The sequence below is a fragment of the Esox lucius genome, chromosome 21 (assembly GCF_011004845.1).
Source record: "Esox lucius isolate fEsoLuc1 chromosome 21, fEsoLuc1.pri, whole genome shotgun sequence".
In the NCBI taxonomy this organism is placed as follows: domain Eukaryota; kingdom Metazoa; phylum Chordata; class Actinopteri; order Esociformes; family Esocidae; genus Esox; species Esox lucius.
In genome coordinates, this window is record NC_047589.1 from 18,632,658 (window position 1) to 18,649,108 (window position 16,451).

Sequence of the window (16,451 nt, forward strand, 5' to 3'; positions counted from 1 at the left end):
ATCGTACAAGATAGGATTAAACACAGCACTTTCAAACCGTTCTCACTTACAAAACGCCTGGTGTGTTTGCACCCAGCTAACCACACGAAAACGTGTGTATGTGTAGGCTTCTCTTTTACACCACGAAAACCTACAGAGAAAACGCCCTTCTCACCCCTTGCTCTCCTCTACTTTTTGATCATAAGATACTATAAAGAGGAAACCACTCAACGCTCACACCCTTCCTGCCTAACGCTGCAAGCCTAGTTTTCACTGGTGCAACAGCCAACAGTGAAGGTTTATTGGCAATTAGTTCAGCTACTTTGACACTTGAACGTTATGGAGGCATTTATACATTGAAACAAATGTCCTGCTGTAGGAGAAACAAACTTTTTTTTTTTAAGTAGCCTATAAGGTTGTGGTCTTGACATAGAAGCCTGACACTGAACAAACTGGAATTGTCATTCCTGTGATCATAAACACGCATGCATTGCACACACACGCGTCATGTCGTGTTTTCCAACAGTTCTGTAATTAGAATAGGGAATTAGAATCAGGAAGTGTTGGAGCTGGCATTGCTGGGCAGATCTGTAGAGGTTTCCTTCCTGTTTTAATGCTATGTTCTCATCTCACTCTTCTGACTTTGATTGAGTGATTAGCAGCTGAAGCCAGCTTCAGGCCCAGTTGGATATAAACAGCATTTACTTTCCTTAGCTTCACTTCAAACAATAGGCCTGGACCGCTTTTCCTTCAATACCCCAATAACAATACAACTATGCCCATAAATTCCTCACACTCTCTTCAAAGGTGGGTGAGTGAAAAGATTTCATTATACGTCCTCAAATTACGGTTCAACCAGGATAATTCTATAAAAAAAGGGACATTTTGGGCTAAAATGTGTGTGCATGTGGCACTGGATTTGAACACCACTGCCATGCTAAGCTTTCATGTGATTAACACACAGAAAGCTTGATTAACTGATACAGAATTATGGTTAACTAACACATAGGATTATTTAACTCACCCCACCAACTCTACTCTTTATAAGTGCAGAGTAAGACAAAATCCAGTATAACTAAATAAAATGTGTCTTTCAATTAAGAAGGTAATTCAATGATTTCCCTTTCAGTGGGTGATTCTTATTTCATAAAAGGCTTAAGAGGCAATGATTGCCCTCTTGTGGAAGCACCTTATAACATTCAGTGACAAACTGGCACCAGGTAGATTTTATTTGAAGGTTTGTTGACCTATTCAATAGTACCACAGATTAAAACCTAGAAATAAATATAATGAAATACTACAACAAATACTACTGTCATTAAAATGTATGCAGAGTAGCATTGAACCGATGGTAGTGTCATCTCCTCTCATCTATACAGTGGATAAGAACATTTCTGTTATAATGCAATGCATGCGCATGGTTAGCTTTGCCTATGAAGCAGTCTTTCTTGGCATTAATTGTAAGTTGGCAGAAGTCAGGTGCCCCACACTGTATGAAGTCATATGAAAGGGTCAAAGGTCAATCAAGCTGCGTCATTTTGGCATGGGTTAATTCCATGTCCCGTTGTTTCTCCATCCATGGCAGTTACACTTGTGCTCTGGACATGTGACAGCTTACATTGCCAAATATACATTGTCATATACCTTATAATCATGATGATGATTTTTTTTGTGTCTTCACATATTTGCCACGGTTCATATTTGGTTTGGCCTTAAAGGAACATTCAACCAACCGCATTTCCAGGATTTAGCAGTGTTATTACTTCATAAAATAAGTCCTCCTGTACTGTAAATAAAATAGTTCAGCAGCTGAAGTGGATAACTTCCATTTTGAGACAGAACCGCCTTTAAACAACCCCCAGTCCCCCGCTTTCCTTCCCTCTGGCCCATCAATGATCACTCCTGTCCATCAATGATCACTCCTGTCCATCAATGATCACTCCTGTCCATCAACGATCACTCCTGTCCATCAATGATCACCCCTGTCCAATGCCAATATTTAGGTTCCATTCCTGTGGGTATGGAATGTTAGTTACAGTTCTCTCTGTGTCCACCATCAAAGTCATTATCCTCTGTACACCAACTCTGATGTGGCTCTTTTGGCAGTGCTAGCCATCCAGAGGCTTGCCCAGATAGACCATGGTCACCTCTGTGTTGCCATAGACAGCTGAGACCGCCGGGAAGAGGCAGGCTTTAGGCAGACCCCGGAAGGCCACTCCCAGAAACTCAAAGCCTCTCTCAAAGGCCAGCGTCTTGTCATCCATATCCAGAATCACTCGTATCCTCTCCCCGATCTGTGGACGGACACCATTACACTAGAAAGTAATATGACAATAAGTAACAACTAACATACATGGAATATGTTCACTTGAAAGCAACATAATACAAGTGTACTGATATGAGATGATAATCTGTGATTTAAAATGACATGCAATATACAGCACAGACCTAAATCATCCCAAAAATATATATTTTTTAATTATTTAAACAAGTTAAGAATAAAAACGCCACATATTAGTTTAACCATTTATTGGAAAACTATGCACAGCAAAGTACATGTAATGTCTTGGCATTAGGTTCTGCTCCTCTTGGGTAACTCACTGCCATCACATGATCGTGTGCAATACTACCAAAAAATAACACCCCCAAAATATTATTAACAGCAATCCCCACAGGCAAAGAGCAAGGTGCGCAGTACTAATCCCCCCACGAACAAGAAACAGAACCACACAGGTGGAGGCAGTGGTGTTGGGTGAGTTTGCATGCGATTGCTAGCATGACCATCGGCATATCAGACGGAGTAGCAACCTGACAGTTAAATAGACAGGTATGACATCTAATTTGCGATATTGTGATAGGAGGGATCCGACATCACTTGAGTTTCCTGGCTGAACTGGCAATGCTAATTATAGCTTTATTATAATGGGTTATAAACCAAAAATTTTTTTATTAGAGCTTCAATATAACCTTTCTTGCATGCATGAAGATAATTTTGTGATGTACTTCCAGAACTGGCTGTTAAGCTCTGTTTACTCTTTCTAAATGTTTGTGAGTGTGTTTTGCCACTTTGTTCACCAATTAATAGAAATCAAGGGACACACAGAAAACCTACCTGGTACTTGGGTGCGTTGTTGCACTGGGGGAAGTTCCCGTTGACCTCCCCATTGTGGAGTAGGTTGTTATCTACCAGGTTCCAGCCCCAGCTTTGGTCGTCGCTACCCAGGAGGGCCACGTATCCCTGGCATTGCATGGCCGCGCGCTTGGTGGCAATGCCAATCACCGCCACGGTCCCCAGTGGCCCTTCCCACCAGATCTCCCAGGCATGGCGTCCCTCTGAGAAGCCGATTTTTCCACGGGCTCCGTCGGTGCTCTGGGCAATGGGGTTGCGGTGTAGGGTGAAGCCGTTTTTCTTAACGTACACGTTGCGTGAGCAGTCATGAGAACTCAGCGCATGCTGGTAGGACTTGAGCTGAAGGACAGGTTTGTGCAAACACATGTTAGAATTATCAAGAGAAGAGCAAAGATATTCATCAAATATGTCTGTGCATCTCTTAGAATTAAATAACTACCAGTCAAGATTGATTAAGATCAGAATGAAAATATAGCAACCAGTGATCAAATATAGCAACCAGCAATTGTGCAGAAAATATTCATTCCAGAGTACTTATGAAATGTAGTTTTGTACATAAAAATATCAGGAAGTTTGTATAGACAGCTAGGCTAGTCTGTGAATGACAGGGTGACTCATGCTGCCATATTCGACATTGATTAGTATTATTTAGGCAGATAGCCAGTGTGTACTGTACGTGACGTGTGTGTTTGTTTGTTTGTGTGTGTGTGTGTGTGTGTGTGTGTGTGTGTGTGTGTGTGTGTGTGTGTGTGTAACGTTTTATCATTACGTATCCTCTGGATTGAAATCAAAGTCAGTGACCACAGCTATACAGTATTCTTCAAGAAGTAAACAAACGTTAGCTTTACTAGTTAGCTACCTTTCCCTTGTAGGTTGGCAGATTGCAGAGTATGTCAGAGCGCAGTGCCTCTTCACTGAGAGAGCGAGCGCAAAGACTCCGCCACACCTCGCTGTTTTCGTCCGCAAGACAGTTGTTCCAGTGCCAGCAAACCAAGGAGCACCGCATTAGATCATTCAAGTCCAGGTAGGAAAACACATGCTCCAGAACCCGACTTGGTAGCCTGCCTGCTATTCCCACACCTCCGCCCGCTGCCACATAGGAGTTCCCGGCTGAACTAGAACTGGCAGCGGCGGCGCCGATGCAAGAGGACGCCCCTCCGGCGGCCGCAGCCGACATATTTGTCTAATTGAAGAGTCCAACCAATAAACTGTTTATTACAGGACAAATTCCCAAATAAAAATCGTTAAATCAAACCATATACTAACAATACTAATCCCCAAAAAAAAACGTCGGTGATATTGTTATGGATATAATTCGAAGGACCTAGCCCGGTTGGTAAAGGGGGAAGCGGAATGTAAAATCCAGTGAAGGTCCCGGAAACGTTTCTACGTCAATAACAATGCGTGCATTAATAATTCATTATAAATTAGATATTTATTAACAGACATTTTTTTTTATAAACCAAGGCACAAAGAGAACATTATAACTAAAATTAAGTATTGACAATTACAATATGTTTGATTTAATTTTGTGCTCCTGTTAGGACCTTTCTCCGCTATACTGCGCGCTCAGCTGATCCACAGCAGAGATGTTGAATATAATGACGAGATCCCAATGATTTGTAACTCCCACTTATTCCCCTGTTAGGAGCCTTTTGTTGGGTAATAATTTTAAAAAAAGTTCATATAATATATAATAATTTATAGCTTAATAAAATGTAATATCTTAATAAATGTATAGCTTAATAAAAGTCAATTAACATTATGCTTTTTTAGCATTTAATAAAATAATTATAGTTAATACACAAATACACTTTTGTACATCTTACATGACCGCATTTTCTTGAACTTCTAATTATCAATAATAACAATTGAATACATTTATACAGCGCTTTTCATTATTTAGATTAATCTTGAATTCCATTGAAATGATCGACGATATGGATGGATACGTATTAAATATAATCACTTTCACAGAAGAAGCACTTATTGCCCATCTTCTTATTCTACAATATGTGGTTATACTCTGGGGGAATTCGGAAGTGACGCAAATTTCTCGATATATTTTGTGCGCACTGAGCAAAGCCAGAGAGGAAAAGCAAAGGGAGAGGATTATCTCCATTGAAAATCTGTCCAAGCGCGATAGTTGAGTTTCAAATTATGCCAGGGTTATTTGTTAACATAAAAGTTTAGTGATGTTAGGGTTGTTACAAATGTACGGATATAATTAGACGAATGTGGCTATCTTGAAACGACTTGAAAAACGACTGTTGTGTCTGTTTTCTACCTCTTACCTCTTGGCTAGAATGGTCTCACCTCTTTCCGCTTGCTTCCATCTTCCCGGACATGTATTTCCATTGTTAGAGTAGTAATTCGACTATCTTATCAATATTATAGCCTACATAATCTTTGTTAAAGCAGAAAAGAACAGCGTCAACCAGAGCCAGTGAGAGCAACATTAGCTACGATAACCAAAAGTAAACAGCCGAGCAGCAGTGAGAAACTGTGAAATTATAACCGTAAGTAATATTCACAACTAGGCCCGAGATTACAGTTGATATCTATTATAAAAAACCTGTTGCGAAGATTAGCAAAGACTGCGGTGGTTGAAGAAAGGTGACTGGGACAAACAGTAGTACAAGGAGGAGAGAGATGCTGAGTGAAACCCCAACGCAATGCCACCAGGCAGCAGCGGCCCGGCCTTGTTGTTGTGGAGCTACTGCAGCGCTCATTGATAAACTAATGTTTAATGTTAAGGAGCTACTTTGCATGCTCTGTTGGGATTAAGGAGAAAAAAACGTAACGGTCAAAATATAGAAGGCAGCGTTATGCATTTCGTTCGATATTAACAATTAGCTTATCGATGAAACAGTGTCAATTTAGCTAACTTACTCCTACGATCAAGGGTCCCATTACGTTAAACGTTATCACCGCATGCGGAACGGCCCCACATGATGGATAAGTATTATTTACTCGAGTATAGATTAATCTAGCTAACGTTAGGCTGCTAGCTTACTACGTAGCCAATCAATAAAAATACGAGGCTTTTATCGGTAACAATTCGCACAATGTTTCTTGTCTTTTTGTTGTAGTGCCTGAAAGTTGTGCATTATGAACCCAGTGTACAGCCCTGCACCAACAGGGGTCCCCTATGCTAACCCCAAAGGGAATTTAGTCGGATACCCAGGTAAACAGAATTTAACCAGCATGTAATGGATTAAAACATGTAATCCACCTCCCTGTGTTTAATTTATAACACCCATGCAGTCATTTAAAAATGTTTGTTTGATCTTCTGACCTTCTGGTCACCGGACTTATATGACCTTATTCCACAGCTGGATTTCCTGTGGGGTATGCAGCCGCACCTGCGTACACTCCCAGCATGTATCACCCTGGGGCCAACCAGCCGGCCTTCCCCACAGGTACAGTAGCGCATTCTCCGACTTCACAAACCGTCAACCAAAGTCTTGCTTACACGCTGAGCCACATACAACCAATATAGTTTGGGCAGGGAGGATGACTCACGGTTATATCCTGACCGGATTTGAGTCATATTAACTCGTAGTGGTCTGAAGCCGATACGTAAATGGGATAACAGGTGCATTGTTGTATACAGTAGTAGATCGTTACTGTGCTGGCGTTACAGGCTGCTGCTTCGTGACTGGTACTTGCACCATTGTTTCATCACGTTTGCTTTAGCTGAACATGCAGAACCATACAGCTCTCAGGAGAGACGATTATGAATTCAGGGCTGTCGAAGAGGCAGACATTTTTGCCTGTCCTCATCTTTTACGGCTACATATATTTTACCGTCCACTTTCTGTGTCGTGCCGTCTCTTGTGTTGTGCAGGCCGTGAGGACAATGGACTGTCCCTTTACAAGGAACAGGACAAATGCCAGACCTGAAGCATCAATTGTTTTGTTTGTCTATATTTGCATGTTTCATGTAACTTAAGTTGGTAGAGCAATGGCACGTGCATATTGGGTAACATTTCAAGTGGGACTCTGTACAGATAAACTGCTAAATCACACGAATGTAATGTAAAGTGTTTAAATGTAATGTCTCTGCAACCCTCTGATTTAGGTTACGCTCCGGGCACTCCTTTTAAAATGTCTTGCTCCCCCACCACGGGGGCAGTCCCACCCTACTCCTCATCACCCAACCCCTACCCAGCGGCCGTCTACCCCGTGAGGAGCCCCTACCCCCAACAGAACCCCTATGCTCCGGTATGTCTGTGTGTTGGTCAATGTTCAGACCCTACTGCAATGTGTTTGATCTACCCCAGTAATCTGAAGTAATCTGGATGTAAAATAACTTTTTTTCTGCTGTGGCGTGTATCAGATATGTGTTTCTTCAGGCGTAAACTGGGGTCGAAAAAGCTGGAAGGTATTGTACCTTTTGATGCATCGTCTTGGTTTCTCTTCTGCTGCCTCACTCCTCTAAAATGAGAACTGCCGTCTTGCATGGTTTAGATAGACCTGAGCTGGTGGTTTGGTCAGGCACTTGGTTGAGTGATCATCATCATCATCATCATCATCATCTTCTTCCGCTTCATCCGGGGCCGGGTCGCGGGGGCAGCAGTCTAAGCAGGGATGCCCAGACTTCCCTCTCCCCAGACACTTCCTCCAGCTCTTCCGGGGGGACACCGAGGCGTTCCCAGGCCAGCCGGGAGACATAGTCCCTCCAGCGTGTCCTAGGTCTTCCCCGGGGTCTCCTCCCGGTGGGACGGGACCGGAACACCTTCCCTGGAAGGCGTTCCGGAGGCATCCGAAACAGATGCCCAAGCCACCTCAGCTGACCCCTCTCGATGTGGAGGAGCAGCGGCTCTACTCCGAGCTCCTCCCGGGTGACCGAGCTTCTCACCCTATCTCTAAGGGAACGCCCAGCCACCCTGCGGAGAAAGCTCATTTCGGCCGCCTGTATCCGGGATCTTGTCCTTTCGGTCATGACCCAAAGCTCATGACCATAGGTGAGAGTAGGAACGTAGATTGACTGGTAAATCGAGAGCTTCGCCTTGCGGCTCAGCTCTTTCTTCACCACGACAGACCGATACATCGACCGCATTACTGCAGAAGCTGCACCGATCCGTCTGTCAATCTCCCGTTCCATCCTTCCCTCACTCGTGAACAAGACCCCTAGATACTTAAACTCCTCCACTTGAGGCACTCTCCACCAACCTGAAGTGAGCAAGCCACCCTTTTCCGACTGAGGACCATGGCCTCAGATTTGGAGGTACTGATTCTCATCCCCACCGCTTCACACTCGGCTGCAAACCGTCCCAGCGCATGCTGAAGGTCCTGGTTTGAAGAGGCCAACACGACAACATCATCCGCAAAGAGCAGAGACGAAATCGTGTGGTCCCCAAACCTGACACCCTCCGGCCCCTGGCTGCGCCTAGAAATTCTGTCCATAAAAATTATGAACAGAACCGGTGACAAAGGGCAGCCCTGCCGGAGTCCAACATGCACTGGGAACAAGTCTGACTTACTGCCGGCAATGCGGACCAAGCTCCTGCTTCGGTCGTACAGGGACCTGACAGCCCTTAGCAAAGGACCCAGGACCCCATATTCCCGAAGCACTCTCCACAGGATGCCGCGAGGGACACAGTCGAATGCCTTCTCCAAATCCACAAAACACATGTGGATTGGTTGGGCAAACTCCCATGAACCCTCCAACACCCCGTAGAGGGTATAGAGTTGGTCCAGTGTTCCACGGCCCGGACGAAAACCACACTGTTCCTCCTGAATCCGAGGTTCTACTATCGGCCGTATTCTCCTCTCCAGAACCCTGGCATAGACTTTCCCGGGGAGGCTGAGAAGTGTGATCCCCCTGTAGTTGGAACACACCCTCCGGTCCCCCTTCTTAAAAAGAGGGACCACCACCCCGGTCTGCCATCCCAAAGGCACTGTCCCCGACCGCCACGCGATGTTGCACAGGCGTGTCAACCAAGACAGCCCCACAACATCCAGAGACTTGAGGTACTCAGGGCGGATCTCATCCACCCCCGGTGCCTTGCCACCGAGGAGTTTCTTGACCACCTCGGTGACTTCAGCCCGGGTGATGGACGAGTCCACCTCTGAGCCCTCATCCTCTGCTTCCTCAATGGAAGATGTGACGGCGGGATTGAGGAGATCCTCGAAGTACTCCTTCCACCGCCCGACGACATCCCCAGTTGAGGTCAACAGCTGGCCACCTCTACTGTAAACAGCGTTGGTAGGGCACTGTTTCCCTCTCCTGAGGCGCCGGACGGTTTGCCAGAATCTCTTCGAGGCCAGCCGATAGTCCTTCTCCATGGCCTCACCGAACTCCTCCCAGGCCCAAGTTTTTGCCTCCACAACCACCCGGGCTGCAGTCCGCTTGGCCTGTCGGTACCCGTCAGCTGCCTCAGGAGTCCCACAAGCCAACCAGGCCTGATAGGACTCCTTCTTCAGCTTGACGGCATCCCTTACTTCCGGTGTCCACCACCGGGTTCGGGGATTGCCGCCTCGACAGGCACCGGAGACCTTACGTCCACAGCTCCGAACGGCCGCTTCGACAATGGCGGTGGAGAACATGGTCCACTCGGACTCAATATCTCCAGCCTCCCTCGGGATCCAGTCGAAGCTCTGTCGGAGGTGGGAGTTAAAGATCTCTCTGACAGGAGACTCGGCCAGACGTTCCCAGCAGACCCTTACAGTCCGCTTGGGCCTGCCGAGTCTGTCCAGCTTCCTCCCCCGCCATCGGATCCAGCTCACCACCAGGTGGTGATCAGTTGACAGCTCCGCCCCTCTCTTCACCCGAGTGTCCAAGACATACGGCCGCAGGTCAGATGAAACGACAACAAAGTCATTCATCGACCTGCGGCCTAGGGTGTCCTGGTGCCATGTGCACTGATGGACACCCTTATGCTTGAACATGGTGTTCGTTATGGACAAACTGTGACTAGCACAGAAGTCCAATAACTGAACACCACTCGGGTTCAGATCAGGGGGGCCGTTCCTCCCAATCACACCCCTCCAGGTGTCACTGTCGTTGCCCACGTGGGCGTTGAAGTCCCCCAGTAGAACGATAGAGTCCCCAGTTGGAGCACTTTCCAGCACCCCTCCCAGAGACTCCAAGAAGGTCGGGTACTCTGCACTGCCGTTCGGCCCATAGGCACAAACAACAGTGAGAGACCTATCCCCGACCCGAAGGCGCAGGGAAACGACCCTCTCGTTCACCGGGGTAAACTCCAACACATGGCGGCAGAGCTGGGGAGCTATAAGCAAACCCACACCAGCCCGCCGCCTCTCACCATGGGCAACTCCAGAGTGGTGAAGAGTCCATCCTCTCTCAAGGAGTGTGGTTCCAGAGCCCAAGCCGTGCGTAGAGGTGATTCCAACTACCTCCAGTCGGAACCTCTCAACCTCACGCACTATCTCAGGCTCCTTCCCCGCCAGCGATGTGACGTTCCACGTCCCTAGAGCTAGTTTCCGTGTCCAGGGATCGGGTTGCCTAGGCCCCTGCCTTCGACTGCCGCCCGATCCTCTACGCACCGACCCCTTATGGTCCCTCCTGTGGGTGGTGAGCCCACGGGAAGGCGGCCCCACGTCGCTCCTTCGGGCTATGCCCGGCCGGGCCCCATGGGGAAAGGCCCGGCCACCAGGCGCTCGCGTGCGAGCCCCAACCCCGGGCCTGGCTCCAGGGTGGGGCCCCGGCTGCGCCATACCGGGCGACGTCACGGAACTCAAATAATTATTCATCATTAAGGGGTGTTTTGAACCGCTCTTAGTCTGACCCGTCGCCTAGGACCTGTTTGCCTTGGGAGACCCTACCAGGGGCATATAACCCCAGACAACATAGCTCCTAGGGTCACTCGGGTACTCAAACCCCTCCACCACGTTAAGGTGGCAGTTCATGGAGGAGTGGTTGAGTGATTGACTAGAAAAATAAAATGTCGTCCAGCGGCCTTATACAACAGCTGTTTCTTAGTTATATTTTGATGGATAGATGGATTTCTGTGTTTGTGTAGGTTTTATCAGTGTGTAATTATGTAGTGCAGTTACCTAAATTGTAATGAATGTTCATAAACCTTTTTGGACAGCTAATAGCCAATGAGTGAAACAGTCATCTACTAGTTAAACTAACAAAACTACTGTAGATACGGCACACAATGCAAAATGGGCCCAGGCAATATTATACACCACCGCCACAATGAGTATGTGTGTGCATTCCACTACTACGCTCATGATACTGGGTGCTTGACCACAATGTCAAACTGTAGAAATTGGTGGAAAATCTGTGACTTGCTTCCATAAATTCTGAATTATTTGTGCAATGAGATATGTGACCAAATAAATTATAATAATCAGTCCATTATATTAATCTGTCCCAATACTTTAGATGCCCTGGAATACAGGGAATAGCCTATATAAAGGCTATATAAATTGTTTTTGTTTTTAAGTGGTGAAGCCAATATGTGTGCAAATGTCATTAAAATCTGAGAATCTATACATTAACCTTTCAGTAATTAGACTTAAAATTCCATTTCATCTCTCTCCCAGTTATTATGGGATATAGTCACTGACTTTGTGACTGTCAGTCACATGTGTCATTGAAAAGTATGGTAGAAGTTGCGTATTGTTTCTGTATAATGGGGTTGTATATACATAACTAGCTAATTATCCAACACTTCTGTACAGCTCTATATTTTGTTGCCCAGTTGTTGATAATGGTGCATACAGTTTAGAAAGCTTCATGGTGTGCACGTAATGATTTTTTTTTTTCCTGCTTTACATTTCATGAAATTTCATGTGAGATTGCATGAAAAGGCTGTTTGATGTATGAAGGAAAAATCCTCTTCTAAATCTTCTCTTACCATGCCTTATGTAACAGAGGCCAGCGAGTACAGTGCTGTGCAGTGAATGCAAACCTCACGCCTTAAGAGGCTCTCTAGCGACAGATGCTAGGGCCCATGTGTTTTAGCCTACCCTAGCGACAGATGCTAGGGCCCATGTGTTTTAGCCTACCCTAGCGACAGATGCTAGGGCCCATGTGTTTTAGCCTACCCTAGCGACAGATGCTAGGGCCCATGTGTTTTAGCCTACTCTAGCGACAGATGCTAGGGCCCATGTGTTTTAGCCTACTCTAGCGACAGATGCTAGGGCCCATGTGTTTTAGCCTACTCTAGCGACAGATGCTAGGGCCCATGTGTTTTAGCCTACTCTAGCGACAGATGCTAGGGCCCATGTGTTTTAGCCTACTCTAGCGACAGATGCTAGGGCCCATGTGTTTTAGCCTACTCTAGCGACAGATGCTAGGGCCCATGTGTTTTAGCCTCCTCTAGCGACAGATGCTAGGACCCATGTGTTTTAGCCTACTCTAGCGACAGATGCTAGGACCCATGTCTCCTTGCTAGAGCACCCAACTCCCATCCTGAGGACCCGGGTTCGAGCCCGAGAAGGACCTGTTACGTTAGGGATGTGGCAGTACACGTATTTGTTAACGTACCATATGGTTGGGTGGGTCTCTTTAGATCGCACTTAAACCCAAATCTGTGCATAAAAATGTAATACTATTTTCCCATTTGCAACACGGTTGAATGCCTCCACTTTAATCAAAATGATGATAATTGTTGGTGCTTTACGAACTAAATCGAGGAGGATCCGCTACTGTAGTACTACAATGGTGAGTGGTGGTATTGATAAAACGACATTATAGATTCCTCCAGCTTTGTTTAAATCTCAGTTTTGGGAGCATTTTGGAATTTCAGTATGAAACAACAGTGATGGACAGAGAGGTGTTGATGAAACATTAACCGTTTGTCTCAACTGCTTGATTTAAGTAGCCCGCGCAGCTGATAACACCTCAATCATGTTGACACATCTTCACCAACATCACCCCAGTATCAATGTCTTAGGAGTAGTACATGAACGCAAAGATACAACACAACCTCGTCTCCCCAATGCATTCAAGGAGCCCTTAACTGTAGTCTGATTGGGCTAAAGAAATTACAAAAGCAAGGGCTGTGTAGAGCTGCAGATATGCCGCTGTACAGTTCTGTCGTTGAGGGTTTCGGCGCCTTCTGTGGTGCTCGAGCCAAGTCACGAATGTCCTTCTCCAACCTGGTTCGGCAAACGGCTACAGTAGCACCCACACTATAAAATGTTTGTGCCATTTCTACATTTTGCACTTTAATTTTAGATATGTGCCCTCATCAGGCATTATATTCCTACTAGATTAGTGTTGCATCAGTTTTGCCAAATACAGTTTTTCCTTGTCAGTCAATCTCATCCCTGATTCATAGCTTTATTCATGAGTACACACATTGTTTCCTACCTTCTATGTCTCAGAAAAAAGGGCAGGCACATGAGGCCGCGGACTATATGCAAGAGATAATCGCATCATAGGTATAATTTAGAATGAATTGACAATTCTGAATGTTCCGTAATAGAGGGGAAAAGCTGCCAGGTATTATAAAATGTTTCACAACATCAGAATTAATTGTTCTTTCTAAAATGAGACACTGAATGAATTAGTTTTTTCTGGGGCTTGCGTAATCTTTTCAGCGCCTCTTAAACTACCAGGATAATGTAACAGTAGGTTGTCTGGTTCAAAGGGAGCCTCTGGGTCATCCCAAAAATATCAGACAGGTTTCCACAGAGGTTTAACATATTACAAAGTTACACAAAACTGAGATATAAGGGGAAGTTCTTTGTAGTTTATTTTTCTTTTCACCTCCGGAGAAAAGTCCTCAGATTGTTTGATTCGTCATTCTTATGTGATTACACCTTAAATGGCCCTTCTGGTCGACAGGTTTAGCCATTAGCATTCGATTGTCTGTTCAGATCTGTACACTTTGTGTCGACTGGAACTGAGGATGTGCTTTGATGTTCAGTAATTCGCTGGTTATGCAAAGCCCATGTAGTGGTGATGGCATCTACTTTAATGTTTAGCCTTGTTTCTCAAGGGCAGGAGATGGGTCATTTTCATAGGCTCTGCACGAGGTTCCTCCATTCAAAGTTACATTATGTATGTGGCATCCTGTTTGGGAATGCTAGAGGCCTTCTTGCCTCTACTTGGCTTAAAACCGGATATTTCCACACAGACAGATTAAGAATTCAGAATTAATATTAGCTGCAAAAGGACTAATGATAATAATGGGGTGTGTTGGTGTCTTGGGTAAATAATCCAGGAGCTACCCTTCCAGCCTACTATGCCATATCACTGGAAATGCTATAGCTGCATTGTTATGAGAAAAATAACAGTATGTAGGGAAAACTGAGTGCAACCGTGTCTGCCTAGTACCAAATAGCCTACATATTTTACTGAATGTGGCACTGACCTAAGCTCTTCTCCCTTAGCAGCAAGGCACTTATTACACACAGCCGCTGTATGCAGCTCCGCCCCATGTCATTCATCACACTACAGTAGTCCAGCCCAATGGAATGCCAGCAGCCATGTATGCCCCGCCCATGCACCACCAGCCTCGTCCCCACAACGGCATCGCCATGGGCATGGTCGCAGGGACAACCATGGCCATGTCAGCCGGTGAGTGCAGTTCAGATATATCTTTTTTTTTATTGATTCTTTTCCCTTTTTTTTTTTTTTTACCCTCAAATATAATTGTCTCAACGCAGTATGTACGTCTTTGACAAGGATCTATTTTGTTGTTTTTATTGCCTTTTTAACACCTCCAGGAACCCTGTTGACACACTCCCCAACCCCCCTCGCCCCGCATCAAGTCTCTATGCCTACGTACCGACACCCAGGCACGCCCACCTACAGCTATGTGCCCCCCCAGTGGTGAGGTGATGTGGCACAGTGAGTACTGAGTGCACTCTTCACATCATGTCCTTCATGGTCTCTGTGGTCAGTGTTCCTGGAGAAACACAGGCCACTGACACTTGGAATACATATAAATGTGAAACCATCGAAACAGTTGCTGCCTGTCCGTAGAAATACCTTATATATATACTAAAACCAAAAGTACAACAGTTTATTTAGTCAGTGTTTTGTCTGTTTCTTTCTTCAGGTGTAAGACTGTAGATATGCATTCACACTCCAATCCAGTATTCTACAGCTGGTGATGAGAACGCCAGTATCTCCTACCAGCTGTTCTTCCTTCCAAGCATAATGTGAATCTGAAGCCCAACTACAAAACAGGTCTGCTCAGAACAGGATGAGGAGAATCTTCCCACTCCTGACTTCCTGTTTGGAATAATGCTATCCCAGAATTCTTTACTCACTGCTGCATATCTTAAGTCTGATGGCAGTCTCCACGCAAACGTGACGGTGGACTGTCTTGCAATTTTTATAGCTAACTAATAAGTGGTGAAAAGGGAGTTTGAATTTGTTTTTATTTTGGTATCTATCAAGTTGAATGCATGTGTGTGTATATATAGCATTATATTTGCCCTTGACTGATGCGAAGTCATCAAGAAGCAAAAATCCAAAGGAACTAAAAAATTACTTTGAATCACCAATGCCATGTCTTAATGTCAAACATTAAAAGTAAAATGTTTATTTCATACCAAGAAGTAACTTAATTTTAACACACAAAGCAGTGCTGAACAAAGGTTAGTTTTCATTGCTTGTTTTTGGTGACTAGAATGCTATTATTTCTTTGGGTGATGCTGTGTCAGCATTTGTCTGTCAGCAATTTTTGTATTTTGGGGAAGGCGGCGATTTTGAGTTTTGTGCCTCTTGTGACAAGATGTCTGATATCCATTCCAACACTAAATCATTCTTCAATTTCTTTGCCCATGAAAGATGTTGTGAACCCATACTGAGTCCCAACAGTTTTACATTGCTTATTTTCTTTTCCTTGTGTTACATTGTCATTGACCTGAGAGTCATTAAAGCACTACAGCTAAATACAACAAATCTATCATGACATTTTATCTATTCCACCATCACAGATAACCAAGGACATTTCATTAATGGAGGGTAGTTCAAACCATTTGGACTGTTTCACTGACAGTGAGTGACTGAGCGAGAGAATTTGTATGCATGCGAGTGTGTTTGTATAAGATTCATTTTGCTGAAAGCATAAACTGAAGCCAACAGTGTACATTGTACATACAGCTGTAATGTATGTATCATACTGGAACATTTCAACAGATTCCTTTCTGTCATTAGTTTGAGTTTAACAACACCAGGCACTACAGACTTCAGAATAACTGCTAACCTGAGACGTTTTAACAGGTTTGAAACTTTTTTTGATGGATTTATTTTGATCAATTAAATTGATTTGTAATTTTGTTAGCACTACTGGAAGACACATTTCAATCCTTTAATTGAAATGCTCTGTTTTAAGGATGCCAAAACATTGCCATTGTTTGCTAGTTACCTCAAGGCTCCACCATTACTTACCGATGTGTA

General features: G+C 44.9%; 2 protein-coding genes across 5 annotated transcripts; one reads left to right on the forward strand and one right to left on the reverse strand.

Moving 5' to 3' along the window:
- Positions 1–1,187: 1,187 nt before the first annotated feature.
- Positions 1,188–4,493, reverse strand: fbxo45 (F-box protein 45). 2 transcript variants are annotated; one of them, XM_010891181.4, is made up of 3 exons: positions 3,969–4,493; positions 3,092–3,448; positions 1,188–2,273 (listed from the first exon to the last, which is right to left on the reverse strand). In XM_010891181.4, the coding sequence occupies exons 1-3, from the start codon at positions 4,284–4,286 to the stop codon at positions 2,088–2,090; spliced, it is 861 nt and encodes a 286-aa protein (XP_010889483.1). In that variant the 5' UTR covers positions 4,287–4,493; the 3' UTR covers positions 1,188–2,087. The 2 variants fall into 2 exon arrangements, with proteins under 2 accessions (XP_010889483.1, XP_010889481.1); XM_010891179.4 differs by having other exon boundaries at positions 1,188–2,294; positions 3,969–4,492.
- Positions 4,045–16,390, forward strand: fam168b (family with sequence similarity 168 member B). 3 transcript variants are annotated; one of them, XM_010891177.5, is made up of 7 exons: positions 5,220–5,628; positions 6,202–6,296; positions 6,445–6,531; positions 7,194–7,336; positions 14,432–14,618; positions 14,768–14,891; positions 15,103–16,390. In XM_010891177.5, the coding sequence occupies exons 2-6, from the start codon at positions 6,221–6,223 to the stop codon at positions 14,875–14,877; spliced, it is 603 nt and encodes a 200-aa protein (XP_010889479.1). In that variant the 5' UTR covers positions 5,220–5,628; positions 6,202–6,220; the 3' UTR covers positions 14,878–14,891; positions 15,103–16,390. The 3 variants fall into 3 exon arrangements, with proteins under 3 accessions (XP_034145216.1, XP_034145217.1, XP_010889479.1); XM_034289325.1 differs by lacking the exons at positions 5,220–5,628; positions 15,103–16,390 and adding an exon at positions 4,045–4,133 and having other exon boundaries at positions 14,768–14,884; XM_034289326.1 differs by lacking the exon at positions 15,103–16,390 and having other exon boundaries at positions 5,218–5,628; positions 14,435–14,618; positions 14,768–14,884.
- The last annotated feature ends 61 nt before the right edge of the window (positions 16,391–16,451 follow it).